At 42.9% G+C, this 27,156-nt stretch overlaps 5 protein-coding genes across 7 annotated transcripts in view; 2 read left to right on the forward strand and 3 right to left on the reverse strand.

Annotated features, from left to right (window-relative positions):
- The first annotated feature begins 268 nt into the window (after positions 1-268).
- cskmt (citrate synthase lysine methyltransferase) lies at positions 269-2,695 on the forward strand. Its single transcript, XM_076725485.1, has 2 exons — positions 269-385; positions 863-2,695. Exons 1-2 carry the CDS (start codon positions 304-306, stop codon positions 1,537-1,539), a joined length of 759 nt encoding a protein of 252 aa, XP_076581600.1. The 5' UTR covers positions 269-303; the 3' UTR covers positions 1,540-2,695.
- Positions 2,696-2,859: 164 nt separating this feature from the next.
- On the reverse strand, positions 2,860-5,196 carry LOC143317352 (ependymin-2-like). Its single transcript, XM_076725486.1, has 6 exons — positions 5,040-5,196; positions 4,816-4,850; positions 4,510-4,644; positions 4,236-4,428; positions 3,985-4,072; positions 2,860-3,616 (listed from the first exon to the last, which is right to left on the reverse strand). Exons 1-6 carry the CDS (start codon positions 5,104-5,106, stop codon positions 3,493-3,495), a joined length of 642 nt encoding a protein of 213 aa, XP_076581601.1. The 5' UTR covers positions 5,107-5,196; the 3' UTR covers positions 2,860-3,492.
- An 867-nt stretch (positions 5,197-6,063) lies between these two features.
- On the reverse strand, positions 6,064-8,482 carry LOC143316692 (ependymin-2-like). The gene is made up of 6 exons (XM_076724263.1): positions 8,032-8,482; positions 7,779-7,813; positions 7,520-7,654; positions 6,794-6,980; positions 6,627-6,714; positions 6,064-6,469 (listed from the first exon to the last, which is right to left on the reverse strand). The coding sequence occupies exons 1-6, from the start codon at positions 8,096-8,098 to the stop codon at positions 6,346-6,348; spliced, it is 636 nt and encodes a 211-aa protein (XP_076580378.1). The 5' UTR covers positions 8,099-8,482; the 3' UTR covers positions 6,064-6,345.
- A 1,221-nt stretch (positions 8,483-9,703) lies between these two features.
- On the reverse strand, positions 9,704-17,154 carry alpk1 (alpha-kinase 1). Of its 2 annotated transcripts, none has more exons than XM_076724268.1 (14): positions 16,872-17,154; positions 16,124-16,368; positions 15,331-15,485; positions 15,055-15,253; positions 14,885-14,944; positions 14,694-14,780; positions 14,535-14,611; positions 14,310-14,405; positions 14,128-14,232; positions 12,018-13,806; positions 11,353-11,500; positions 11,111-11,273; positions 10,343-10,529; positions 9,704-10,225 (listed from the first exon to the last, which is right to left on the reverse strand). In XM_076724268.1, the coding sequence occupies exons 2-14, from the start codon at positions 16,236-16,238 to the stop codon at positions 10,014-10,016; spliced, it is 3,393 nt and encodes a 1,130-aa protein (XP_076580383.1). In that variant the 5' UTR covers positions 16,239-16,368; positions 16,872-17,154; the 3' UTR covers positions 9,704-10,013. The 2 variants fall into 2 exon arrangements, with proteins under 2 accessions (XP_076580383.1, XP_076580384.1); XM_076724269.1 differs by having other exon boundaries at positions 16,868-17,154.
- A 595-nt stretch (positions 17,155-17,749) lies between these two features.
- LOC143316936 (RAS guanyl-releasing protein 2-like) overlaps positions 17,750-27,156 on the forward strand; it is a 34,043-nt gene continuing 24,636 nt past the window's right edge. The window contains exon 1 of one of the 2 annotated variants that reach the window (XM_076724782.1): positions 17,750-18,323. The gene's annotated coding sequence lies outside the window, so the exon portion shown is untranslated. The remainder of the gene's footprint in view (positions 18,324-27,156) is intronic. The other variant, XM_076724781.1, reaches the window with a different exon arrangement.

The raw sequence follows: 27,156 nt of genomic DNA on the forward strand, positions 1-27,156 counted from the left end.
ACACTGATGTTGTGAGGCAGTTAAAATAACCGTCTTAGATCAGAAATGTAGTGAAACAGGTGCAGGAGGTCATATGCTTTTATTTCCTGGACGTATTTTTATGGGTACGCTTACACCTGCAGTCACGCATGCGCAGTCGCGTCACTGCGGAGTCGCCAAAGATCGTAATGTACAACAGCAGACGCTGTCTCGTTACCGTTTTCGTGAAGACCAATAGTGGCTCGTGGTACCACGAAATTCGGACAGAGTGAGAGCTCCTCGGCAGGAGGAGGGTGAAGGACCAACGGGAGTCGCAGAGGGAAAATGTCTCCGCTTTCAAAGTCGTTGACGCTGTCAGGCAGGAGAATAGTTGCAGCTTGTGTGCGGTACCACTCCTCCCTGACATGTACGTTTAAACCAAGAGTTATTGTCTAAATTTAGACCGCTGTATTGACTGAAAAGTTCCTGTATCGATGTTGCAGCGGCTACACATGGCGGTGTCAGTGCCGTCAACTCGCTAGCTAGCTACAGTGGCTTAGCTCTGATGTTTCGTGTGACAGGTTATCAACAGTTTACTGTGAATAACAGTTGTGTTCATGTTCGTGTACTGTTGTATTTGACACCCATGGCTGAACTTTCATTCAAGAGCGTTCTGTTGGATACTGTAGCGTTTCAGTATAGATAGCAGTTTATTCGTTACACCTAGCTAAAACTAATGCAACAGTTTTGCAAGACCTTCCTTCATGAAGGTTATAATGTTAAATTTTTGTTGAAAGATCTTCAATATATGACCAAACTATTACAGGGTTATCTGTGTTTTATTGCTAACATTCACTTACTAATGCGTAATTGGATAATCCCGTCTGTCTATGTTTCTACCCAGCTGATCTGATTGAAAACATGGATAAGAAAGCGACCTGGGACCGCTTCCACGCTGAGAGCAGCAGCCGGACACCCACCTTTCAAAACTTTGAGTGGTTCTTCGGCTTCGATACTGTCCGAGACTTCATTATGCCCCTCTTGCAGACCAAGTCTCACCCAGATGCTCCGCTCCAAGTCCTCGATATGGGCTGTGGCACGTCCTCTTTAGGGCCCTGTATTTACAGACACTCTCCCGTCCCTGTCCAGGTCACTTGTGCTGACATCTCCCCCATAGCTGTGCAACTAATGCAGCAACACTTCCAAGCCAAAGCTGTTCAACCTCACAGTCTTTCTTCTCAGCTTGAGTTTATAGAGCTAGACTGCACACAGCTTCACAAACACTACTGTTCTAGCAGTGTAGACCTTATAGTTGACAAGGGCACCACAGATGCCCTATTGAGGTCAAAGGAAGGGAAAGGGAAGGCCGGTCTGGTGCTGAAGCAGTGTTTGAAGGCGCTGCGGAGCTCAGGATCTCTGCTCCAGTTCTCCGATGAGGACCCTGATGCCAGGCTGCTGTGGCTGGAGACTGAGGCCCAGGAGCAGGGCTTGAGGGTAGCAGATGTCGGGGTGCAGGAGGTTGGGGAGCTAAGGGGAGTTTTGTACTACTGCTATGAAGTGACTCCTCGCCCTGCTGTATAGCAGAAACTGTCTACTTCTGGACGTTCAGAATATCAGAGGAGTCCTGAACATGACTGCATAATTATGTGTGTGCCTATGGTGTAAAATGTTCAAGCCAAATGCATGTCTATAAAAGTCTTTCATAAGGTGCGAGTGCACGGTTCAGTTATGATGCTGTTGTATTCTGTGTGAGTGAAGTGTGTGTGACATCATTTACATCCATTAACGGTGAATCAGTATCAGTAAGTGCAAAGGTTTGGCTGGCCTTCACCTCCTCTCTCATCACTTGTTATCTACTGCCATCTAGTGGCTCAGCATGCTCTCACTCAGCAGGCCACAATGCAGAATTCACATAGCTACTTTTTCACCACTATTCACTTCCCTCTTCATCTAATATTTAATGAGGATGAGAGAGTTCAATGGAGTGCAATTAAGCAAATGGGCCGAACAGATGCACTTAAAGAAGACCACCAGTTTGACAACATACAGAATGTCACATTTAAAGAAACTGAAAACACAAACTTAACAACGCGCAGGCCTGAGCAGCACACAGAAATGCCTGGAAACAGACAGACTAGTAGGTGAGTTGCACAAAGTAGAGCCTATTGATATTGCATGTTTTGTGTTTTGTCGTGTGTGGCCATATAACTGGGTGTGTGAGGAGCTACACTGTATCGCCTTTTGAGGTACAAAGTGGTATTATGAGACAGGAAGGTCAGGGCTAGCTGGTTAGCATTCTAACTTCAGCCTCTGCAACACATAGACTTAATGTCAGAACTGTTACTTCCACACAGTCTGTTGATAATAATAATACCAGGATGAAACTGGAGACACTGGAGAGAAAGACGGTGGCTCAGCTAGAACAGTAAGATATGCATTTGGTAAGACATTTGAAGGATAGGCCACATGTCCGTATGTACTTTTAAAGAGTTATTGGTTATTATTCCTCCCATTCATACTGGCTGTGGAAAAGATGGGAGACGAGATCTACAGTGTGTGTAAAAATGAATTCGAAGTTCAACTGCTGCTTACACAAAGCTTCGGCAGTCTCAGTCAAATCGAGTGGCTGTCTGTCCAAAATTTGTCTTTTTTTGTATGAAATTCTCAATCGTGCATTTTGTGTGTTTGTGTGAGTGCATTTAAAGTGTCCTTCTTCAATAAACATACCTATAAAGTGACTTGTTTTCATCCTATGTGTGTGCATATTTACATCTCAGTCTCCTGTAGAAAAAGCTCATCGTCCTCAGGACACCAACATGAATGAAAACAGCAGTCACTGTTGCTGCAGCAGCTTGTGTAACTGGATTTTAGTAATTAAAATGAAAGTAATAAGAATAAGAATAATAAAGCCTTATTTATAGAGCACAATTCTTGTAGAAAATGCATCACAAGGTGCTGAACATAATAATGTGTGGCCTCAGGAACAATCAAGAGGTCTGAGTCAGTTAAAAAAAAAAAAAGACTTATTGGTAAAACTTCCTCTGCGAAACAGTTGGACGTCTTTTGTTTTTGTGCGTGTGTGGGTGGCTTGGCTGATGGATAATGTGTGGGTCGTTGCTGTATGCACATATCTGCTTAAATCCGCTGTCCTCTGTGAGTTTCATACAGCTATTAAATCCCAGCAGTGTTTGTCTGCACCACATCTTGATGGTGTCCAATGAAACATTTGACATCGACGCTGTGATTGTATGTTAGATGTCATGTAGCACATATCAAGTCTCACATCATCTGCATTTGTGATAAAATACATACGTACAAAATTTATTGACCATACACACAGAAATAGCAGAATGTTAAAGCTGCCAGAAATGGATTAATTGAAACCGATTGAGTAATGCCATTAATTTTACCCAGAGTTTGCTGACAGATGCTGCTACAGCAACGACAGCCACTAAAGCAAGTAACAATACAGTGCAAAGAGTCATATAGTGCAGCCATCATGACAGTGCACTACATTTCTGCTCACAGTCTGTTTTAAAACAAGCTGAAGAAGGTCACTGGCTCCTCTCCATCCGTGTCCTCCAGCTGGGCATCCTTACAGAAAGGTGGAGGGAGGAGCAGCTGAGGGTCAACTAGTCCGATGACGTTGTTGAAGAAGCTGAGGGTGAAAAGGAGGAAGTAAAAACTGAGTAAAAGTTTTAAGAAGAGATGTAAAAGAAGGCAGAGACATGGCCTGGGAGTAGCAGGGCTCCATCTGGGATCTTAATGAGGAGCAAGAGCATTTAAGGCCTTAAAAGTAAGCAATGTTGTTTTAAAATCAACTTGAGATCTCAGAGGAGACAAGCACAGAGCTGATGTGATCAGATCTTTGTTCCATCTTTACAAACTATCTTGGAGAAAGGTCTATAAAGTCTTACTCTTTTCCATTGTTTTTAGATTTATCTTACAAACAAGCTTCCCCAAAAAGCTGCTCTGGTGAGAAGTCTGATACTTCCCATTTGTGGGTTGTCATGTGCTTTCACTGACCTGGTGATGACCCATCCATTTTCACGGGTGTGAAACAGGGAGCTGACAGGAATGCATCCAAACTCAGTGACAGTGCTTATGTACTTTGCTGCAGAAACAGAAGTTGATGACAAGTGAGTTGAGGCAGCACAACCAGATGAGCAAGTTCATAAGGGCAGTGGTTATAAGGAAGAATCACAGAAAGTCATGTGCTACAGTACACCACGTGACTTTGCAATATTTCTGTCGAATTCTGTTTAATCTTTCTATACCTGTTCCCTGTTTCTGCTGCAATTCTCCCGCCCAGGTGTTGACCAGGACTCCCTGTCCTGGACCGGAGGAGCTTCCCACCACCACCTGTCCCACCAGGGAAGCATTCTGTGGGATCTCCAGCGGGTGGAAGTCCACATTCAGTGGCTTCTTGCAACATGTGCGGTTCCTGTAGTTAATATGAAACATAACACCCTGGAGGACAGGATTAGACAGTCATTTGTGTTGTATATGACATATCTCCTAATTTATGTATCAATGCTTTGCTGTCATCACCTCTCTGTAGAGTAGAAGTACATCACCGTGGAAAGTCTTATTGTCATAAGATCCAATCTCTCTGAGGCGGATGCGCTTTCCCAGTGCATCATAGCTAAACTTGGCAAAGGCCATCAGCCTCTCGCTTTGGGTGGACTTGGAAAATGAAAAAAATGAAATTGAAAATTAGACTTACATTGAATAACAGTAACCCAGCGTGGTGCATAAAAACTGTTTTTTTTTTTTTTAAATTGGATGGTCAGCACATCTGGTTTCCCCAGTTATTAATTATTACATAATTACTTGTGTGAAGAGATCAAAACTTACCACGGAGAAGCTTCCAGTCAGCAGTGGTGGGGATGCTGACAAAAAGAAATGCGATTTATTTATTTATTTATTTTTTTACTGTTTTATTAACACAGCTGTGCTAAGCTCGCAACATATTTCCTCGTGAATGCGAAAGCAGAAACAGACCAACGCGATGTGTGTTTACAGGACTGCTGAGATTGGATTCAGAGGAAAAACAGATTAGCAAATCAGCTTGCACTTACTGCATTTCCGTGGTCTCTGAGCAAGGCAGCCCACTAACAGGAACGAAAACAGGACGAGGGCTCTCATGTTGTCTGATGGTGGAAATCGCTTCTGTCTGCACAAAGAACCAAATACGCTGCTTCAGAGGTCTCACTTCCTTATAAACAAGCCGAGGAGGCTCCCAGCCTGAGTCCGCTGCCAGGTTTTCGTGCAGTCCTCATGCGCATGTCCTGTTAGAATAAAGGTAAAAATGTCGCTGGGTTTGAAACTGTCCTGAGATGCTTATCTCATATCATCACCTTGTTTGCAGTATTGATCAAAGATCTAATCTATATCTAAAACTTTGACCTTTTACCTTCCAGGGGATTTAGAAGGGAGAATTTGGGTTAACATGATTTCATGTTTTATATTTCACTAATGTGATAACCACTGTGGCCATCCAGCGGTCCCGTGAGGCTATTTTTTTTACTCACTGTCATTCTTTATCATGTAAAAGGAGAAAGTAAAAGCCAGATTCTGGCTTCGTTGTGTGTTTTTGTCACGCATTAAGGGCAAGGAGGAGTTGAACACAGTAGTTTACAGCTCTGGAAAATGATGCAGGCAACACTGTTCCTTTCATTGCTCTTCATTTGCATTCATTTACATGACCAGAGCTCAGCACCATAATCCATAAAATATGATACTGCTGCACTTGTGCATACAGGGTACAGGAAAACAAGGGCTAGAGTTCAAATTAGCAATGCAGGAAAATCATTTCAAAATAAAACAGGAATAAGACCTACACCTTAAACCATGGCAGGTGCAGTGTGTTGCTCAATGATCTCTTCTTGTTGTGTCTGGCTTTTTGTTTCCTGCTCCAGATCTATGTATGGCAGATCAGCTGATTTTGTTGATTATTTGTGTCTTTTTGTCACACTTGGCAAATTATAGTGTGAAAGATGTACATTCTGTGAACTCTCACTCTTCATCACTTTTGCCCAAACATTACAATGCTGTATATTGTATGTTGTCATTACACACAGAGACAAGGTGAAATATTTGTTTCATGTTGCTTTATTACTGAAAACTACATGGGGTCATACATCAGTACATCCAAAGAAAGCATTACTATGTATACTCTATGTAAGCTTTTGGTACATATCTATTTATCTAGTCTGGAGACAGTAAAATATGTAAAATCTTGTTGAAAAATGTAAAGTTGTGAAGCTCAAGATGCTTTGAATTACACATGTATTAGCCGGATAGATTGTGGTGTGTATCACACAACAAACCTATGATTTAGTAGCCCCACAATTCAAAATCTTAAAGACGGTAAGAGGTCGAACCTCACTGCACGTTGCGGAACACGCTGAAGAAGTCAGAAGACTCCTTCTTTGTCTGTGCACCCTGGCAGAAGTCTGGAGGGTTGAGCTGACCGGGGTCTGAAATCCCAATGATGTTGTTGTAGAAGCTAGTGAGAACCGAGAGACAGCTGGTCACATAAGCGTCATTTTGCTGAATCCAAACATTTCTGATTTTCAAAAGTCAGTGTCTGGCCTCTTGCTGTGACACTGTCCTGTCTGTACCACAGAGTGGTTTTCACAGTGTTGAAGTTAATGTAAACTAACCTTATCACCGTCCATCCAAACGCCTCAGTGTGGTAAATTGAGCTGACAGGAATGCATCCGAATTCAGTGACCGTGCTCATGTACTTTCCTGTTGGGTGAGAGATGAAATTGAATGTGTTCATAAACTGGTATGAATGAATAGAGTTCTAACCATTACGAGCCCTCACCTGCATTGTTGGGCAGCTCTCCTGTCCATGTGTTGATCAGGAGACCCTCTCCAGGTCCAGATGAGCTGCCCACAACAGACTGGGCCAGCAGAGTTGCATCTTTTGGAATTGCCAAAGGCTGGAAGTCTCCCTTCAGAGGGCCTTTTACGCATGAACGTGCACGGTCGTTAATCTCATACACAGTACCCTGATGGATGCAAGTGGAATGAGGATGAGTATTATATAGAAAGTGATTCATTGACATTGTTTTCTTTTACACCTGACTTTTATACTTGATGTCTGGATGTCTTTTAGCATTTAAAGTTATACACAAAAAACACAAAAGAGCACTTAAATCTGTACATTTGCATAACTCCTTTTCCTTTTATGTGCGTTGTGCATTTTAAGATAAGATGTGAACTCTGTCTCCCATGAAAGATTATGCTTTTGTTGATGTGATAACATCAATATCATCAACACTCCTCATGTAAATTATTTGCCTGCTCCACATAATAATGAGTCAGAGAGATGCAGAGACAAACAAAAGAAAGTCCGCGTACCCTCAGCAATAAACAAGTGATAAAACTTGCTGCACCTTTGAACAGAAACCTGGCAAAACGGCAAACGAAATAACATTTTCTGAATCAGAATCTGAAAATTGTGCTCTTCAGTACTTTTCACTTCTGATCAGCAGGAACTGCACTCTAAAATAAATCTTTTGGATGTTCACGTCACTGCTTTGGTCACCTCACGAAAGTTCAGAAGAATGTCATAGCTGAATGTCTTGTTCATGTATTTGCCCAGCTCCCAGAGGCGTATCCGCTGTCCCAGTGCGTCGTACATGTACTGGGCAACCGTAAACAGCTTCTCATTCTGTGTGGTCTGGAGAAAGATGATGTGAGTGAGTTTACATCTTTCACATATTGTAATTGTGTTTTGTCAGCATGCTCAGGTGGTGCCTTATTGTGCTCTTACAACACACACTATGAAACAATAAAATACTCACCACAGTGAGGCCCCCGCTAAGAAGAGGAGGACTTGCTGTGTTAGGGGAGAAGAAGATGTGTGAAATTGCATCATTCAACACAAGCACACATTGGACATTTAATGTATCTGATCACTTTGTAATTTAGCAGTGATAAACACAGCCAATACATCTACTCTTGAGTATTGAAAAGCATAAAATGACATAGAAAAGAAGAAAGCCATTCCTCCAACCGCAATCAAAATCACTTGTCTCTCTTTTTTATTTTACTTACAGCATGGGTGAGGCTCCTGGGCCAGGCAGCCCACCAGTAAGCACAGAGACACCACTAAGAACCTCATACTTCAGGGTTAGACTCTCCTTTCAGGCAGACAAACACTGTGGTGCTTGAGATGCAAGTCACCTCCTTATAAATAATAGCCCGTGCAGACTCCGAGAGAAAGTCCTGCCTCCAGATTTTATTTTTGACACCACCTGTTTCACCTTACCTTCTGTTATCAGGCTCACATCAAGATAAAAGGCCATAAGAGGCAGCACCAATTTATGTAGGCTACAGGCTGGTTAATTTTTATCATGCAGGATTTGCGCAGAAGATCATGTGCGTAACTGCTCGGGAATATTAAATCTACCACCAAATTAAAAATATATTCACCTCAAATAGAGTATGCAGTTCCTACTCTCATTCAGTGCAAGTGAAAAGAGTGGCTGTAAGGTCTGTGCACAGTGGGACAGAGGTGAAGAATGTTGTTTGTGTTCCCGGAAGATGGAGGCTTACAAAACCAGAACTGGATTTTAACTGAATGGAGGTGTACAAATGGCTCCATGTATTACCTCATTGTCATATGATGTGTAGGTGTGTAACAACAGTCGTCAGATCACCTGACTGACACACAAATCCTCCAGGCTCATAGGTTCCCCAACCCCACAGAGGGATTTGATATTTAACACTTCACGGCTAGTTTAGTTTGCTGTATAACAGGCGGGCATTATATATTCACCTTCTTCATCATCACTAAGTAAAATACTTGCTATAATAATTAATTAACCACATTTTTGCTGAATCATGCATGACTGCGATGGGTTTGATGGAAAAAAGAGCATAACAATAGTATCTAATCTAAATTTTTGAACCAGTGTTTGGCAATGACAACACACTTTAATGTTATCAGGGCTATCACAGTGGCTGGCTCTGTGGCAGTGGACTGATTCCACCAAACTCCCTGCTAATCCAAGAGTGGACATGACATGGAGACATGGAGCGTGGGTGAAGCAGAGGCGGCCAAAACGAAGCCTGCGTGCTGAAACTTGGGAGGCACCCTCACACAAATACTATTATCATAATCTACTGTTAGATAACCTAAAAATCTGACCAAATGTTTGTCGATGGCAAACACACCTTGACATTTACAAGGCTAACTGATCTACAGGTGAGCAACAGTCAGCGGGATGGCAGGACTATGGCTGCTTGAGTTAATATCATAACACTTTTGATTCATATATTTCACAGCGTCTCTGCTTTGTTGTACTCGCACCGAATCAATCACAACGCCACTATGCATGCAACCATGCAGATGACTTGAGAGATTAAAAAAATGAAATAATTTTGACACTAAGACAAGTTGTTTTACAGATAACCTCGAGGTCAGTGACTGTAATCAAATGTGCCTGAGTAGAGGGTGAAATAACCAGCTTTTGGTGTTTATAGGTCGGTTTTTACTGCACAAACGCTTTCAGCAGAGAAAAATAAGAAAAAGAAATTCTATTTATTCTACATTTGTCACAGCAACTGAGATGTTAAGAGGGGCACTGACAGAGCTAGACTGATGATGGAAACTTTTCATGAAGGACCAACATCACACTTTACATAATATGTCACAGTGTCAGGTGATTCCTGCACTTTCCAGACCAGTTAGACAGCAATCCAATGATACAGTGAAGAGTCAGTGACAACTAAGATTTTATGTCCAAAACAAAACAATACATAAGTTTTGAATTATTTATTGCTGCAGGAAAAGAAATGGAATCTTAGACACACTGCTGCGGTGTGTCTAAGATTACCAGAATTAGTGGAAAAAGCATAATTCATATCAGTTGTAGATTTAAAAAGTATTATGAAAAGTACATTGATTGTAACTGTGAACTTTTCAACTCAACCCTGTAAGTTTCAGAAACTCAGAAACGGCATGTTACTCGTGTTTTAAAAAAATAATATATACATTGTTCACTTAATTTGGAATACAAACACTCAATATCTCCTCAAGGTCTCTGAGACAGGACATGTGTCTGTTTGACCACTGGAGGTAGGTTGAGCAGCTGGCAAATGTCATTGCACTCTGGTCCATGTTGCTCTTCCAGAAAGTACCTGAGGCCTCTGGCTGCAAAGTTGGAGGGGCCTTTGGGGGTCTTGGTGGAGTGAATCTGGGGGTCAGTGAGGTAGGTCAGCCCTTTGCCATTCGCTGTCACCCAACCTGTGAAAAACAGGAAGCAGGATGATGCATTCACAGTATAAAATAATCAGGAAGATCTTTAACATGTGACATGTGGACAATCATCTACTACCTTAGTGATCAGTAACACAGACACACCTTGTAGGTCAACAACCACTTCCTGATAGCCAGAGAACAGGTAGGTAAAATGCCCAAAAGCAAGGCCATATTCTGTCGCCTGGAAACTCTTGTCCTTCTTTCCAGTGTTGTTGGTCAGTTTGACAAAGTCTCCAAGCATGTAGGGCTCCACAGTTAGACATCCCACTATCTCATCTCCATTCAGAATCTATTGACAAGGGCAGAAAACAAGAGGGAAATGAGGAAATATTAAAAACCTGTTTTTGTTTGCAACTCATTAATATGGCTGTAAAACATAGTTATGTATATTTGTGTGGAATTATTTTCTTCTGTAATCCAATAGCTTCATTATGTTTCAAAAGCCAATGAAAGCACTCAGTCAATACTCAAAATATTCAATGCAAGCAATAGCAGGGATAATAATGAGGATAGCAAATATTTGTGTCGCAACTTCTCATTTCTCCTTTTTTAACATTGTAAACTAATACAAACAACAGAATTTTGGCTCTATGACTGTCATGTGAGTATATTTCTAGCTGTTAACCAACAGTGACGGTGTACTGGGGTATTACATTTGAATTTCAACCAAAACTGCTTCAAGGCTGCTGCAGGCTACCGTGCACTCTGCTGTCTCGGAAAGTTACTATGTATATGTGTAGGGGGTTCTATTAAAGTGGTGTTTATGAAACAAGTAATTTTATTTTCAGTGCAACATCTGCTATCTCTACTTTCCTTGAATGAAGTCAACTTTTATCATGTTAGCCTTGGCATTTTATGATCTTGCCTCACCAATAGCGCCTCCGAGGGAATGAAGAAGATCTGAGCCATGACGTCCTTTTCATAAAGACTCTTATTGAATTCAGTCACATAGTGCTGGGCTGTCATCTGTCTCTCCACATCTTTCAGGTGAAACTGGATCTCCTTTGGCTTCAAGTAATCTTTCCCCACATAACTAAGGACATAAATACTCAGTAAAAGTGAGACTCAACATCAGTATATTCAGGTTGTGCCTCGAGTGTGTAGTTGCGTACCTGCTTAACCTTTCCTCCTGGTGTAAAAACTGTACCCATATTGCCGTTCTCTGCTTGCCCTGCATCCCCATCGGCTCCCCAATGTAAACACAGGTCTCCCTGGCTGTCCACAGTCCTGTGACTTTTGAGAACTTTAAATGAAGAGCACCTATACGGATGACATTCAGAGATTAGTAGACAGCTGCAATCAGTGTTTTATTCACTCCTTAAGACACAGCTGGCTGTTCACATATAAATATGTTCACAGCCAACTGACCCTGTATGTGCTGTTTTGATGCACAGACCCATCTGCTTGGTGCAGGACATATTGAGACAGTGCACAGTGTTGCTTTGAGCTGAATTCGATGTCAGCATGCTGACATGCTTACAATGACAATGCTACTAAGCTGATGTTTAGCTGGTATAATGTTTAGTATGTCCGCTATCTTAATTTATTAGGTTACCATGACATTAGATGAAAAGTCAGGGTATCACCAAAGTCATTACAATTGATCCATTAGAATTCAGTGCAATCCATGCAATATTTGTTCAGATATTTCAGTCTGGACCAGAGCTTTGGACCGACAGACCAACATTTCCATCCCTAGAGTGGCACTGCTACCGTGGCTAAAAAGATGTACTGATGATAAAGACAAATATTAGCAACAATGGCAATTCAAACTTACTGTAGGCAGTTCTGTGTTTCTTGAGTTTGAATTGTGTCTTGTCACTGTGCAATCGCTTGAGCAGACATTCATGGCAAACTCCAGCCAGCAGGGCTTGGTAATCCTCCTGTGACAACAAATATTGCTTCTCAGGGACAACAGCAGCTGCAGTGCTGTGCTTTAGGCAGCTGTAGCACAAGGGGTTCTTCCTTTGAGGGACACTGACTTTTTCTGGAGAAGCAACTTCACTGAATTGGTGTCCACTGTGATTCTCTTCCAACATCTCACATGAACTCGCTGTGGATATTTCAGTGGACGCACACTGTTCTGGGACAAACTGGGGAAGGTTTGAGTGTGGGATTGCTGAGGAGTCTCTATTTGGGTCAATATGAAGGCTCTCCAGAGGTTGCGGCCTGGACAAGAGCCTGAATTCCCATCCAGATGTGTGGTTTTTCTGTGTGGGATCATGAGCTGAATCACTGGTTTCAGAATCTAGTGTTTCCAAGATGAAGAAGCTGCCATCAGACTCTGGTGACTTGCTGCTTTGGCCAATTCCTGCTTTTGATAGGCTATTTGGCTGGAGTTTTCTGTTTGTGGAGGAGTTCAGGTCAGTTGAGATTTTCTCCCACGATGAGTGGGAACTGAAACTGTCATTGAGGGAGCTGGAGGATGTTCTGAGCACGTACTGGGATAAGGACTGCACTGCTCCCTCAGGTGAAGCTGGTTTCAGTGGCACATCGACAACATCAGTCATCCAGTCCTCTTCAGTGTTCAGTGTCTCTATTCCGGCTTGTATCACTTCAAACTTCTGTGAATCGGGAGTTGCACTGGAGGAGGAAGTGGAAAGTACTGCAGATCTTGGGACAGTATGGGAACTGACACCGGACTCACAAGCCTGTAAGTCTCGCTTCTTGTTTTTATTGCCAGATTGCAGCATGCTGTCTGACATATCATCATCCACCTCAGTGGTCAGGCAGTTCTGGTTGTTTGCACATTTAATGGCAATACTTCCTGTGTAGCCGCTGCTGCTGGGCTGAGGAGAACCTGAACTACTCAAGGAGAAGTTCTGCCAGGAGGAGCCAAGGTCATCTGTGCTTCCTGAAGTAGTAAACAGCTCAGACTTTTGAGGTGGGTGCACCGCAGATAAACCTCTCTGTTGTGGCTCCCCTCCTTTGGGTCTGTCTTTTGACACTTTGCAGGCCTCAGTGCCACATTCTGTGTTAATTGTACCAATGGTTGTCCCCAGTGCAGTTATACAAAGTCTTGCCCCATCTATCTCTTCTTTGGTCCCTTTACAGTTTGTGTTGGTTGTCTCACACAGTGATGCATGATACTTTTGGAATCTCTGCATCACCTTAGCAAAACCTTCCAGAGTGAAATTTACCAATATGTCTTTGATGTGTCTGTAGCTGTCAGGGATAAAAGACCCCTTGTCTGAATTAAGGAAAGGTTCCACTCGCAACAGACGCTTGACTTGGGCGACCAGGTGCATGATTTCAGCACAGAGGCTGACTTTGTCTTGGGTACCTGCATCGTAATCATAGAAATTTGCTAATGCTTTTTGGCAAGCTTGAGTTGCCTGTGCCACAATCTCCTGAGGAGTGCCAAGCCATTTGTGAGTGACAGTGAGGGAGTAAGCAGCCTTGAGGAAGGTGTGAAGCTCCTGCTTGCTGGTGACCACCTTGTCTTCTGCTTTGGTGAGCAGCCCGATTGTAAATGCCTCTCTAGCCTGCAGGAGGAAAGACTCCCTTTGAGAGGCAGGGCACTCCACTGAGAAACTGTACGATAACAAGCAGGTCCCTTGCGTTGCCTAAAGCAAAAGAGGTCAGAGGTCACACTCTGCTAATAGCTAATTTGCCATATCTTTAATTGCATCAATTTGCCAAGTACAAACAAATACAGGCTAAAAAAAATCAGGGCTCAAGTTGCAGCTCACAGTTAACTAACTGACTCCATGGCAACATTAAACTTCCTGATTACATCCCCCAAAGCAATATGGGGGTGTTTGGAGGCTCAGTTGTCTTGATTTTATCTGAGTGGGCCCACAGAGTCAGATTTTGAAAATCCCTGATATATGTCAACTGCAGGAAACCTTGAGCCATGGCAGACAACTATCAAGAGAACATCTTACCACATTGGTCAACACATAGAGGGAGGTGTACTGGCTGTATACCACCGCCATCTTTGCTGCCTGGGCTGCTGAAAGAAGCCGATGACTCCTGTCCCCAAGTAAAGACTGCTCCAATCAGACAGACAAAATAATTACACAAAACCAATAACACAGAAAAACAACATTATATCAGTTGGACTTACCAAATCAATATCTGGATTAGTCCTAAAGGCATGGAAGTCCTCATCATTCATAGACACCAGTATGTTGGCCAGTATGCCAAGAGAGGTTCCAATGCCCTATAAAATATACAAGCATGCAGAGCAAATATATATATGTCCATATAATAGTGTGTAAACTCGGATGTGAATGTCTACAAGCTCATAATATGCCATCTATGATGACAATGTTGTGGTTGTCTGAGCTACCTTTTTATCAGGTTGAGGAAGTGCATAGTAGCCAACCAGAGAAGCCCAGATTAACTCAGCAGCCTCTAGCCAAAGGCCTGAAACGCAGCACAAAACAGCCATAATATCAATGTATCAGGGGAGCAAACTATTTCCTTTCATCAAAGAAAAAGGTCTCACCGAGCTTTTGCAAAATCATTCCACGCACTTGAACACTAACGGCCTGCACAAGAGCCCTGTCACTTTCAGAGCGGTACACCCAACAACCTGTATAAGAAAACAATGGTTAGCGATTTATTTAACTTGTAAAAAAACATGTTCATTAAATCGCACCATTAAATGCAATTAAAATGACATAACAAGGAACCTACCTGTGGCCCCACTATTGTTAATGAGACTGCTAAGTATGTATTCAGCTTTCTGTAGTTTGCCTGTAGGGAAGATGATTATATTGTTCTCATTTATCCTGTCTGCAAACTGTAACAAAGCCAAATATTAAATATCTCTGAAATGAAAATCTGTGATGATGACAACACTGTACCAGAGTTAAGGTAGACTCTAGCTTGTCGTATGACCAGCTGGGGGGCCACAGGGGTGTCGGGGTGGCGCCTGTGGAGCAGCTTGGTGATCTTCAGCAGCCGGCTGGACTCGTCTGTCCAGTAGAGGAAGCGATCGACTAAGAAGACCACCGCCAGCGCCGAGCGTGCCTCCTGAGCCATGATGGAAGCCTTCAAAACAGCCTGACAAGACAGTGGAAAGATTTAGTAAATATATGTAACACCACAAGGACACCAATACTTAGCTGTGTGAATCTTACCAGTAGCTGAGACAGATGCTTGCTGATGAGGTCACTGAGGTTGGTCTTGTCATCTGCACTGACCGACTGCTTATACTGCCACTTCTCTGGCACGAAGGGCCACTTCATTCCCATTGCCTCCTGCAGGAGAGAGGCCAGTTCTGCACACAGTGAGCCTACAAGAAATAAATAGAATTTGATAACCAAGTCTTAATAAAATGGGAAAGACTTGTTATCAGCTTCATGAAGGATACCTGTGTTGCTTCAGTGGGCAGCAAAGTCCTCTTACTTGACAACATAATTTGCAAAGTGCTGCAAACATAACTTTATAGTGGGGATGGGACTCACTTCCTACATGCAGAATCACTTTATGATTTTATGAACTTTATGAATTTGGGTATTTTGTTTCTTAGATTTGCTCTTATTAATAACAGGAGATAATTCATGTAAATTCATCTAATATTACTTTTTTGTGTTCCGGCTTTTCTGCCCTTCCGTTAGAAGAAACATGTTGTATGTGGGTACTGGGAAGGCAGAGGGACTGTGTTGTAATGTGCTCTGGAGGAGGCTTAAAGTGAGCACTGCCCCAGCTTTCCAAACAGCATTAACTAAACAAAAGGAAATCCTCTCAGCTCCATGGTGGATTCACTGACCATTTGTAAAGAGAGCATGTGTCTCATTCTCAACACAAACCATATGTGTGGATCTTATGTGTGCCGAATTCCACCACCAAATCTCCTCAACCAAATCCCAAATCTGACTTCCTCCCATGCCCACACGAAAACTGACCCAATAGCACCATCGTGTGTCTGACCTCTGCAGCTACAGTAGTTCAGCCTCTCCTCCTCCGTGGGCTGGGTGGACTGTGGAGCTGCCGCCACAGCCCTGAGACACTCCTCCAGCAAATCCCCCACTTCTTTGCTGTCCATTCTGGAGATGTTGCAGCTGCTGCCTGGGATGAAACAATTTCCTCCTTTCCTGTCCTCTTCACCGTTTAACAGAGTGATTCAGGGAGGGGAACCCCATGGATTGTCCATAGAAAGGATTGCACCATCAGGCCTATTTGTAAATTTCAAAACAGGAAAAATGTAATCAATACCAGAATTAAAAAACTCCAATCGCAAATAGATTAATTAATAACAAAAGAAAACCCATGCCTGTTTTTATTTAATTTCACATTTTATTAAAATAAATATGTGTGTAATCTTGTAATTTTATGGACAGTATCCATTTGCTGATGTGGTGAAACAATGCCACATGATGAAAAATCAATTTATAGTTCTGTAAGAGAAAGGGGATGTGACATTTAAGAATGACTTGATAGTGACCTATAATTTCAATTAACTGAGTCAGAATATCGTGAAGTCCTGTCGGAGGTTTTTCTGGTTTAACATTTGCTCAGACATAACTTAGCAGCAGTGTAGGTCATTGTTTTTTAAGCCAACACATTTTAAATAATTTCTCTCGCTTAAGTTTAACTTTAAGCTGAAAAGACTGTCCCCATAACTATAGTTTCCCATTTACAACGTATAACTTCCATACAGTCAGTAAACAGCACCTACCGTGACTTCTGGTTCCCTTCGTCTTCCTGGGAGGCAGGACTATAGGGTGCTGCCTTCAAATGCTGTCGGAAATGTAGCCATGTGAGCGCTCGGGGCAAGACTCCCGCAAGACAAGAGAGATTAGACTGAACAATAGGTTTCGGCAGAATCCCTGTTACAATATAAGAACAGTGAGCAGACCAAGTGACCGTTCTTAATAGCAACCACTCTGACGTTACGATGTGATGCTGTGTATTAATTTAACACTGTGAATTATTCTGTATTTATTTTAAACTTGCTTTGTTTCATTTGTCATGCCAACCAAGATATCATATATAGATGTTACGTTATTTTGTTTTACCAAGACAAACAACAGTGGTGTCATGTTCTAAAGTGTCCGAAAAAACTGATCAATGCTTAACCTTTTATGAAATAAACCATTTAATGGTTACAATGCTTAAATTCCTTCAGCAGTACATACTGAATTCTATGTGTCGGGATCGTTCGCCATAAATCCCACATGACAGTGAATGCAACATGTGACGTTCAGTGGGCAAAACGCTATCCTGTAGCAACAGGTATGACCACTGTATGTACTATGTCTGACAGTAAAAAAAAAAAAAAAAGAGAAAGAGAAAAAAAATGCATACAGTGGAACCTTTTGGTGAGCTTAATAACAGCAATGCAGCATATATTTGCTCTACTTGTCATGCAGTGTAATAAATATATCATTAAATAAAAATGCATGAATTGTCCATTGCTCCACTGCAGCAGCTGTGTGCTTCTTGTGTACTCAAATAAAAAAAGACTCTACAAAATGTTCCAATTTCTGAACTCTATTAAGGGTATTTTAAGGCATCACAACAGAAGTAGAAGGAACTGATTTTGACTGATGAGGCGCGCTGATAACGCTGCACGAGCAGCCAACAAAACCTAATATTGTCGTGGTGTGGAATGGTGCGTCGCAGCACGCGCACAACAAGCATGTGGACATGTGGTGTTGCTGTGATACTACCAATAGGCGGGACTGTGGCTCTGCAGTGTGATTGCGAGCTGCACAGCTGGAACATGAGCAGGAGGCTGGCACGCGGTCCAGCTGCGGCCAGATGACTGAGCTCAGCTGCGTCTGCTGCACCAGCACACATCGCATCCAGAACTTGCTCCCGAGCGCGCCAGGGAGAGGACTTGTGCGCATTGTGGGGTTAATGTGCCGTAAAAGAACAAACCGCCTAGCTCATTCAGAGGAGCGTCAGTATCACCTCCGAAGAAGGATACGATCGTATCTTAGCTGATAAGTTCTCGTGGGTTTCGATCATCGGCGCCTCTCTCCGCATGACCTGCTGTTCCCACTCCGAAGCCAAACAGGCGTTTTGAGTTCGCTGGTGATGTAACGCTTTTCATCTTAGCACTCACTCCACAACTGTTGTCACTGTAGCCTCCCCTCCAGAGCATGGGACTCCTCAAACTCTAAAGGTAAGAACTGTTATTGCATATTAGTACAAAACTCTAGCCAATTGAGCTCATATGGATTTTTTACGCATGGCGGGATTGAGATGTTTTTTCCTCGTCTGATCAGGCACATATATTTAGAGGAAGCCCACCACAGTGAAATGTGTGCCTGTCTCATGGTCTGTGGATCACTCCTTAATAGGTCAGTGTGAATGTGTGCAACAGTATTAAAACAATAGATAAGATCAAGTGAGGACTTGTCTTCTTGCACCATCAACCACAGCAATGAGAATTTCATGTTGACTCATTGGGATGCCTACTTTGTTTTTGAAAAAGTGCTCACAGCTGTTCTGCTTAGACTTGTAGAATGTTGCGTCCTACAGCTGTCAGATATCCACTACTTGAGCTAATAAAATTAATGAACCTGTGCACAGTCATTTTCAGGAAGAAGAGCATCACTGAGCACGGTAGTGGAGCATGGAGGAATGCCTGTTCCTAAAATTAGATTGAGGGAGGGGCAGGGTCTGTAACCTGCTTTGACTGACGTGTGAGAATGATGGTAAACAAAAGTATGTTGACTTACGAAGTTATGGCTTGAACCATCTGGCAAGAGGAAAGATGCCGATGCTCGATTTGAACCTGTTCCTTCAACACTGATTCATCCTTTTGTGGCTGAGAGCTTGCTGAGGTTTCCATCAAACGGCACTGACACTGACTTTCAAGGCTGCTCACCAGCTCTGCTAATAACCAGTGAACACACTCGTGGTGATGAGAATTCTCCATGGCTGGAGGATAGCACTCACAACCACATCCCAGCTCAGTTTGAGTCAGCAATGGCGGCTGAATTAGACAAGAAGGAGGTCAGACTTACCTTGCTCACTTTATTTTCGTTCAGTCACCCCCCCCCCCCCATTACCTGTTTTCTCAGACAGGCTGCAGCTGTCTGACTGCAGTGATTCAAGGTGATTTTCTCCCACGGCCCTCAGAGCAGCGGGGATTAGGAGGCATCTTTGAGTGTCGGGGCTGCTGATTACTTGCTCTGTGGCGTCTTTGCCGATTTCACCCCTGCCTTATCCACCCATGTTTTTCGGTGTCAGAGCAGTGGGATTTTACTTGTAAGCTGTGACTGGCTGCCTCTCTGGATATTTAAAGTCTTAGTGGCTGTAGTTTTGCAGCCCATAGCATCCTTGTGGGAGGCAGAAAAGTAACATCAGTGTTTTTCAGTGTAACTGGTTTAACCAGAGCTACATGATGAACTGTTCCTATTTTGAATATTGGACATGCTTACTTTGTGTGTCCTTGTTCATCTAGATCCGCATCTGCTTCAGAGAATGCAAATGAGGCTGCCACCAACATCAGCCATCATACATGCAGTGCTCACACAGACAAACCTGCCATCAAAGCACAGATGAATAAAAGTCTGTTTTTTCAGACCACAGCTTATCTGAGCTCATCAGTTGCCTCAAAGTAGCCCATGGGCTCTGTGATCTCTCATACCAAACAAGTGAAGTGGTGCTTGACTTGAAAGATTTAAAAAGAAAGGATTTCAAGGATTCTAAAATTAAGGAGAAGAGAGTAAAAAAAAAAAAAAGCCTCAGAATCTCTGTCTCTACTTTCTCTCCTTCACTGCCGCAGTGCAATTACTTCAGGCCTCTGGAGCGGCAACCCTTGGTATTTAGCATCACTTCCAGCCACCTCCTCCACTTCAACCTGCAGCAGTGTTATGCTTATCAGGAAAGCCAGCCATAATTGAATCTGTTCTGCAGGGCAACTGCAGCTTATGCCAAAGGACCAACAGCAGCAAATCTGGGAGGAGGAGGAGGAGGAGGAGGAGGAGAGGAAAGAATGAAACAATGGCAGAACAGAGGGACATAGTGAGGAAGAGTGAAACAAAACTCAGATTTCTCAGAGCAGCGGCTCACCCCATCATTGAGGTGTACAGTCCACTGCCTTCACTATCTCACTTTTCATTATCTAATCTCACAGTCTCTGTGCTACACTCCTGATCACCTGTGTCAGCCTAGCTCACTTTACCTCCCAGTTTGCATTCACACCGATCATCCGTTCATTAAAACTGGAGAGTGCTGGAGAGTGACAGCAATGCTATCAGAACAGCTGCACCTCGGCCACCTGAATTTGCAAGTGTTCTTCTGAACTGTCCGTTGGGAGTATTGGTTTAGCTGATTTAAACATCAGAAAAGAGAGTTTAACGGCGTGCATCATAACATTTGGTTTGACTCCCACTGACTTGGAAGGATGTGACATCTCTTAATGTGAACATGGTCACTTCTAATTGAGCGTGAACCATAAAATACTAATTTCAAAACTGCAAGAAGTAAACTTCATGTCATCCCTGTTCCTCCTTCATCCTTTTGGCTCCTCCGTCACCTCTTCGACTCCCATGAAAGGGCACAGACCTTGTAAGAGCTCAGTCTGTCAGTGCACTCTGCTCTCCTCACCTTTAAAGGCATAGAGGCAGCAGCAGAGGAGTAGGGGAACACTGGGAGGGAAGGTAGCTGGCGAGGGAAAGTGTCAGACGTGGAGAGTTATAAATCAAACTGGAGCTGGAATTGAATCAGTCAGGGCGAAACACAGCGGTGGATGAGGGTGGGGGGGGGGGCGGATTGAAACTCATTGGCTGCTGTATCTTAGCGAGTGTTGTAATTACTAAAGGTAGTGAATTAGCAGCGATGGTGACTGCATGGGTGTGATTAAAATGGAGGTTTCAGTCGACTGGGATCCTTCTGTGCTACGGATGTTAGGCGTGCCTCTCTTTCAGAAAGGGAATAGGAAAATGACAACGTCTCTAGTATCATGCACCTGCAATCAAGAAAGTGCATTCATCTCTCTACCTTTGTTTTCGTACTCCATCTGTTTGCAGTTTGTAATCGCTCACGCTCTTTATCAGAATTTGCATAATGAATGGTGTATTATGACTACAGGAAATTGTGGGGTTTGTGGTCAGCTCAGGGATGCAAGCTGCTTTAGGGAGGAATACATAAACAGGAACTAGCCAGAGCAAACGTTGTTTAACAGAAAAAGAAAAAAAAGAGCCTGCAGGGAAAATGAAGAGACTCACTGGGTGAATGTGAAACTCACAGCATTCATACATAACATGAAACTAGTTCACAATGACGGATGTATAAAACCACTGTTTAGCTCACTGAGCGCCACCCTGACAGGCAGGAGGAAATGAAGCAAATATACACTGCAAAGAACAAATTAGCCTCCACGTGTGTACAGTATGTGCCCTGCTCTGCATACCACAGTCGTTTCTTAGAAAACCTGAATTAGTGAAAAATAAAGGATCCAGCATCATTTGGTGTCGGAGCATAACAAGTGGCTGTTTTTCGGGTGGATGCTTTCTTGCAGCTACACGGCCTTACCTCCGTGTTTCTGCATGGAGGGTGGGCTTTTGGTGCCTGCAGGCAATGGAATTGGATTACAGTGGCTAACTGAAACTGCTTTGGAAAATGCAATAATCTGGATCCTCAGTGTGTATTATGTTTTCTTTATCTCATTTCAGACAGATTTTTGAATTGTATCACTCTAATCCCCCAGACACAAGCACTAAATGAAGCTTGACTTGAAAGGAATAGTTTTGGGAAATAGGCTTGTTTGCTTTGCTGCCGTGAGTTAGATGAGAAGATCGGTACCACTCCTGAACGAGGCTATAGCTAGCAGCTGGTTATCTTTGTTTGGTATAACAACTGGAAACAGGTTTGCCAAGCAACCAGTGGAGGCAGCAGGAAGTTACAGCTCTTAACAAACGGTTTTTGTACTGATTCAATACACAAAATGTAGAATGTTGACTGGTGAGTTTTAGAGGTGCTGGTAGGCAGATTGTCTTTCATTTGGACAGAGCCAGACTAGCTGTTTCCCCCTGTTTCAAGTCTTTATGCTAAGCTAACTGGCTGCTGGCTCTTGCTATACATTGACTGTACAGACATGGGAGCAGTATCAACCTTCTCATCTAAGTCCTGACAAGAAATGAAAAAATGCATATTGCTTTAATTTGACATTTTTCCTAAAATGATGATTTTTTTCACGTAAGTTTGCTATCTGCTAAATGCATTCTTCTTGCAAAGACAAATATTTAAGGTTGCTGCAATGTCATTTCATGGAATTTCCTCACCCAAGATGAAACAGTCAGTGATAACAGGAAGTGATGCTCCTGACGTTGCATTTGCAGAAAAGCACAAAATGAACCAGGGTTTGCTCTGACATCAGTAGACGGTTGGATCGAACGGTTTGGGTGTTCACTGAACAGCCTCTAACGTCCTATTGCAAAAGATTTGTCACATTTGCTCTTTTGCACAATACACCATGTGTTCTTATCTTTCACTCATCACACAGCGAGAGTTTGACAAGGAAGACCTGTTTGAGTCAGAGAGACAACTGACAGATTGAGAAACTAGAGAAAGAAATCTTTATTTAGGAGTAACGAGGATTCATGACACTGAGTTTTTGAAAAACTCAAAGTCACTGCCTACCAGATTGTTGTAACGAGGTTAAAAAGAAGCGTGGATGCGCACATTCACTCGCCACATTTCACACACACATGCCAACACGCCCTTCCGGTATTTGTTATGAAGCAAACTTTCACATCTGGTTAAAAGGACAGAAGTTTGAGCAGGAAGCCTCAAAACAAAGCAGTAAAAACAGTCTGACACAATGATACATTGTTGTGTTTGGGGGCAGATATTGTAGCAACGCATGGGATCTGCAGCAATGCCCTTTTTGTCTCACACGTTACAATTTTCATTTGTCAGAAAGTCAGAAAGTTGAGATGTGAGAGTGTGCCAGATGTAGAACAGGAGGCGTGACTTTTTTTCATTTTGGAGGACGTAATAAAACATTACGCTGCCAGCTGCTCTGTCCCAGCAAGACATCGTGAAATCGACATACTTTCCTCCCTGACTTTCTTCTGTTATTCCAAGGGTATGAAAAAGACCTGCTTGTCTCTATTGCCTCTGCATGTACAGTATTAGTAGGACAGCCTCCATTTGCTTATGAGGTAGATTCAAGTTGTAGTTTTTCTTCTTCTTGTGTTTTCCATCATCGCTCTCCCTCCCTATTTGATCTTTTTCCCTCTTTCCATGTTTGACTGGGCTGAAAAGTATGCTTTCTTCCTGCCTCCCTCTTTATCTCCCGTTCTCCCTTTCCAACCGCCCCCCCCTCCCTAAGGAGAAACTGTTGCTGCTAATCTCAGTTTGCAGCCGGTGCCTCCCCACCGATGTGACATTCTGCGTGTCCAGGGAAAAGGAAATGTTTCCCTTCCTGCTCTCAGTACCCTGCAGTCTGTAAATAGAGCCTGCCACCAGCCGCTCGGTAGGCCCCTCTGGAGAACTATATCTGTCCCATCATGCAACACCCATGCTACAACTTCCTGAAACAAACTAGGAGGTGTTGGGTGGCAGATAAGAGCGGTGTGTATAATATGAAGAAGTTGTTTGTGTGTGTTTTTGCAGTCTTGTAATTCTATCCACATGGCATCTTCAGGACAGAGAGATGAGATAAAGCTCTAAAGTACAGATGACTGGGACCAACTTTGGAAACAAAGTAACAGTCAAAAAAAAATGACCATATTCATTTGAATCATTCGTTTTTCATAGTGACAAGACACGAGCAGGTTTGTTTGTTTGTTTGTTTGTACTCTGTGTGAGAGAGAGCAGTGAAGAGAAGACACAGAAGAGAAAAAAACTCGTCTACGTCAAGAAGGAAGAGGTTTATAGGAAATGAAGGCTTTGTTTTTAGAAGAACAACCAAAACAATATTACATTCTTTAAGACTATATTTCAGATACTTACATGTACCATTACATGCTAAATGTACAGCATGCAAGATCACATGTAGCATAATTAAATGGATGTTCAGCACCAACACTGTTTAACTGTCATCCATTATTGTACCAGATCAAACTATCAATAATAATACATACTTTTTGTATTTTGAAGGTTTTTGGTTAGAAACCAAAGTATTAGCCAACGTGTTTGAGCTGAAGGTGGCCCTCGATGACATTTCACCCTGAGCCACCACGATCCCCTGACTTTTCCTTGAGGGCCTCCAGCAGGATTCATTTGATGTATCCTAATGACCGACGTCAGTCACACAGTGTGGCTAAAAATGCCAGAGATAGAAGCGTTTAATGTGTTTGTGTGAGGCAGAATGGCCAGTATAATGTGTGTGCTTTTCAATGGCTGCTTGACAGCTAATCACAGTGAGCAAACGCATCCACATCTGAAAACATCAATCAAACTTGTTTTACCCAAATGCCAGTGGGGAGAGATTAAAACTAAATCAATGGCTGTATGGTGAGCTCTGGGTATTAACTAGCATGGAAATGAGTCATTATGGGAATATCAATAGCTGGCTGGATACCATTATCTGTGTTTGTCAGTGCCTTATCATCAATCAATGCTAGTGTCAGTTTTAAGACATGGAAAGTGGTGAGGATTTATACAGCCAGTTTCCTTCTAATGTGGTGGCTTTGTGGGGTGCTCTACTTAGCAGAGTCTGCCGTGATTTAGACAGGAAAAGGGCATGTACACACAAAAGAATTAACTCCATTGGATAATAAATATATAGGCACTTTACACAAGCATTTATGTAATGCCTTCGGATATGTTGCTCTGTGCTAGTAAAGGCCAGTCGATGTTTTGAATTCTCACCACTAAGCTTTAATCGGAAAAGATGCACGATCACTCAGCCAGTTTTGCGCAACTAGCTGAGCAGCAGTCAGTCAACATCATCCGTCTGCAGAAACAATTTTAATAATCAAAGCACTGTTTAATTGTTTTATTTGATTTAAAGTGCCCGGCTCCAGCTGTCCAAAGGGGAAAATGTGCTGCTTTTCTTTGTCATATGTGACTGTAAATTAAATATCTTTGTTGTTTTGGACTGTTATTTGGACAAAACAAGGAATTTCATGATGACAGTTCAGCTCTGGGAAACTTTTTTTCTCCATTTTCTGATATTTTTAAGACCAAACAATTAATCAAGAAATGACGCTGCAGATTAATCGACAATGAAAATGATCGTGAGTTTCGGTCTTCAATCTATCAATTCAATCTGAAAAATATTCAACAGATCAGTTAATAAGAAAGTGAGCTCCAGTTGACTCAGTACTGTTTCTTGTGGATGTGCTACAGGTATTACAATGTGGTTTAGACTCCTCACGTTGTTTAGCGGCTGTAATAGTGAGACTGAGAGGGACTGCAGTGAGACGGTGTCTGGTCAGAGGATATGACATTTTCACTGCCCACTAAACCAGCAGCACACTGCAGATTCTGCACGAGCAGGATTGGCCAGGCACCCGTCAACTTCCCTTTATCCCCGCTGTGCCCCAACCCACCCTTAATCTGCCTGATCGATGGCCCTGGACGGTCGTCACCAGGCAACCACAGATAACACCAGAGCTCTCCCAGTGTGTGCTAACGGTCAATCTACTGCTTCACAGCTGTAAGAAACAGAATCAGAAATGACACCGTGGGGGAAATACTTAAAGAATTGCAAGAAAGACAAAGGGGGGAGCTTGTTAAGGATAAAGCGGGCTCTAATGCCTGCTGAAAGCACACAGAGAATTGCTCCCTCAGAGCTCCTGTCAGCGGGTGATGAATGGTGTATTCCACTGGATGACAAGATGGTATCGTCATCAAGACGGGCACAGTCTGTGCCGCAGTGCCAGACTAGACTCTGTTAAAAGCAGGCTCAACCTCTGCACAGGTGGTGCTGAAGCTGCCTCTGAGGCGGGGACACAGTAGGTTCTTGAGTCTGCAGAGAAAAGAGTTTTATATCCTCATTTTGCACTAGAGGACAGACTGTTCTGAACTAAACCTCAAAGTGAAACAGATGGCCTTTTTTTTTTTTTTTTTTTTTTTTACAGAGAAATGCATTTCAGCTCAGATGTAGATGGCTCACATCATTAATAAGGACTCTTTTTGCATGGCAGTAATAGACTCCAAGGCCACTTTCACTTCTGTTATATTTATGAGCTAGAGAGGAAGCAGAATTAGAAAATACTGCCTTTAGTAAGCCAGGTGTCACTGGTCTTGCTGTGTTTTTTCTTTGAGGTTTCAGGGTTACAGCGCCGCTCTGTAGCTCAGGCCTCAGTCCTGTGGTGACCTTAGCACCACCCCTTCCCCCCAAGGAACTTTCATGTCTATCTATAGTAACAGCACATCATTTTGATTGTGATCCAGCGGTCTGTCAGTTCTTTACACCTCTAATTCATGATTTCACTCTTTCCTTCTCATCATCACAGTCGCTTTGACTTACTCTCACTGTATGACTGATGATTAAAGCTTCAGGCCCATACTTTTCGTTTGCCTCCATCCCTGCAGAAACGTGCGCGCGTGGATGTGCGTATCTGAGACGGTTCGTGAAGCCTGTAATTGAGTGTGTCCGCCCACCATGTTGCAGCAGAGACAGCGCAGTGGAAAGCTTCATTGTGTCAGGCACAATAGATACAAACACATACTCATCACATCCTTCTCACACTCGGCAACAGAAGCACAACACTGAAGAGCCATTAGCAGATGCAGCAGCAGGTCGAGTCGTTTGTGGATTTGGCGGCGCGACCTTGTCGCTCTAGTTTAACCTCAACGTTACCTTCACGCTCATCAGCAGTAAACCAAAAATATCCACTGGCTTCTTTATCTCCTATTTCACAACCAGATCGAGCAGTAACCTACATAGAAGACAGGATTAGTGCACTTTATGCATTTTACCTCTTCAGACACAATAAATACACTTAGGATTATAGTAAAAAAATCCTTTCCCTCAGGCTACTCTTAATCTTAAACCACTTTTCTCAAGGTAAAGACATGCATTTTTGTGCACGTGTTGTGTGTAGAGG

Source organism: Chaetodon auriga, chromosome 24 (genome assembly GCF_051107435.1).
Source record: "Chaetodon auriga isolate fChaAug3 chromosome 24, fChaAug3.hap1, whole genome shotgun sequence".
Taxonomy (NCBI): Eukaryota; Metazoa; Chordata; class Actinopteri; order Chaetodontiformes; family Chaetodontidae; genus Chaetodon; species Chaetodon auriga.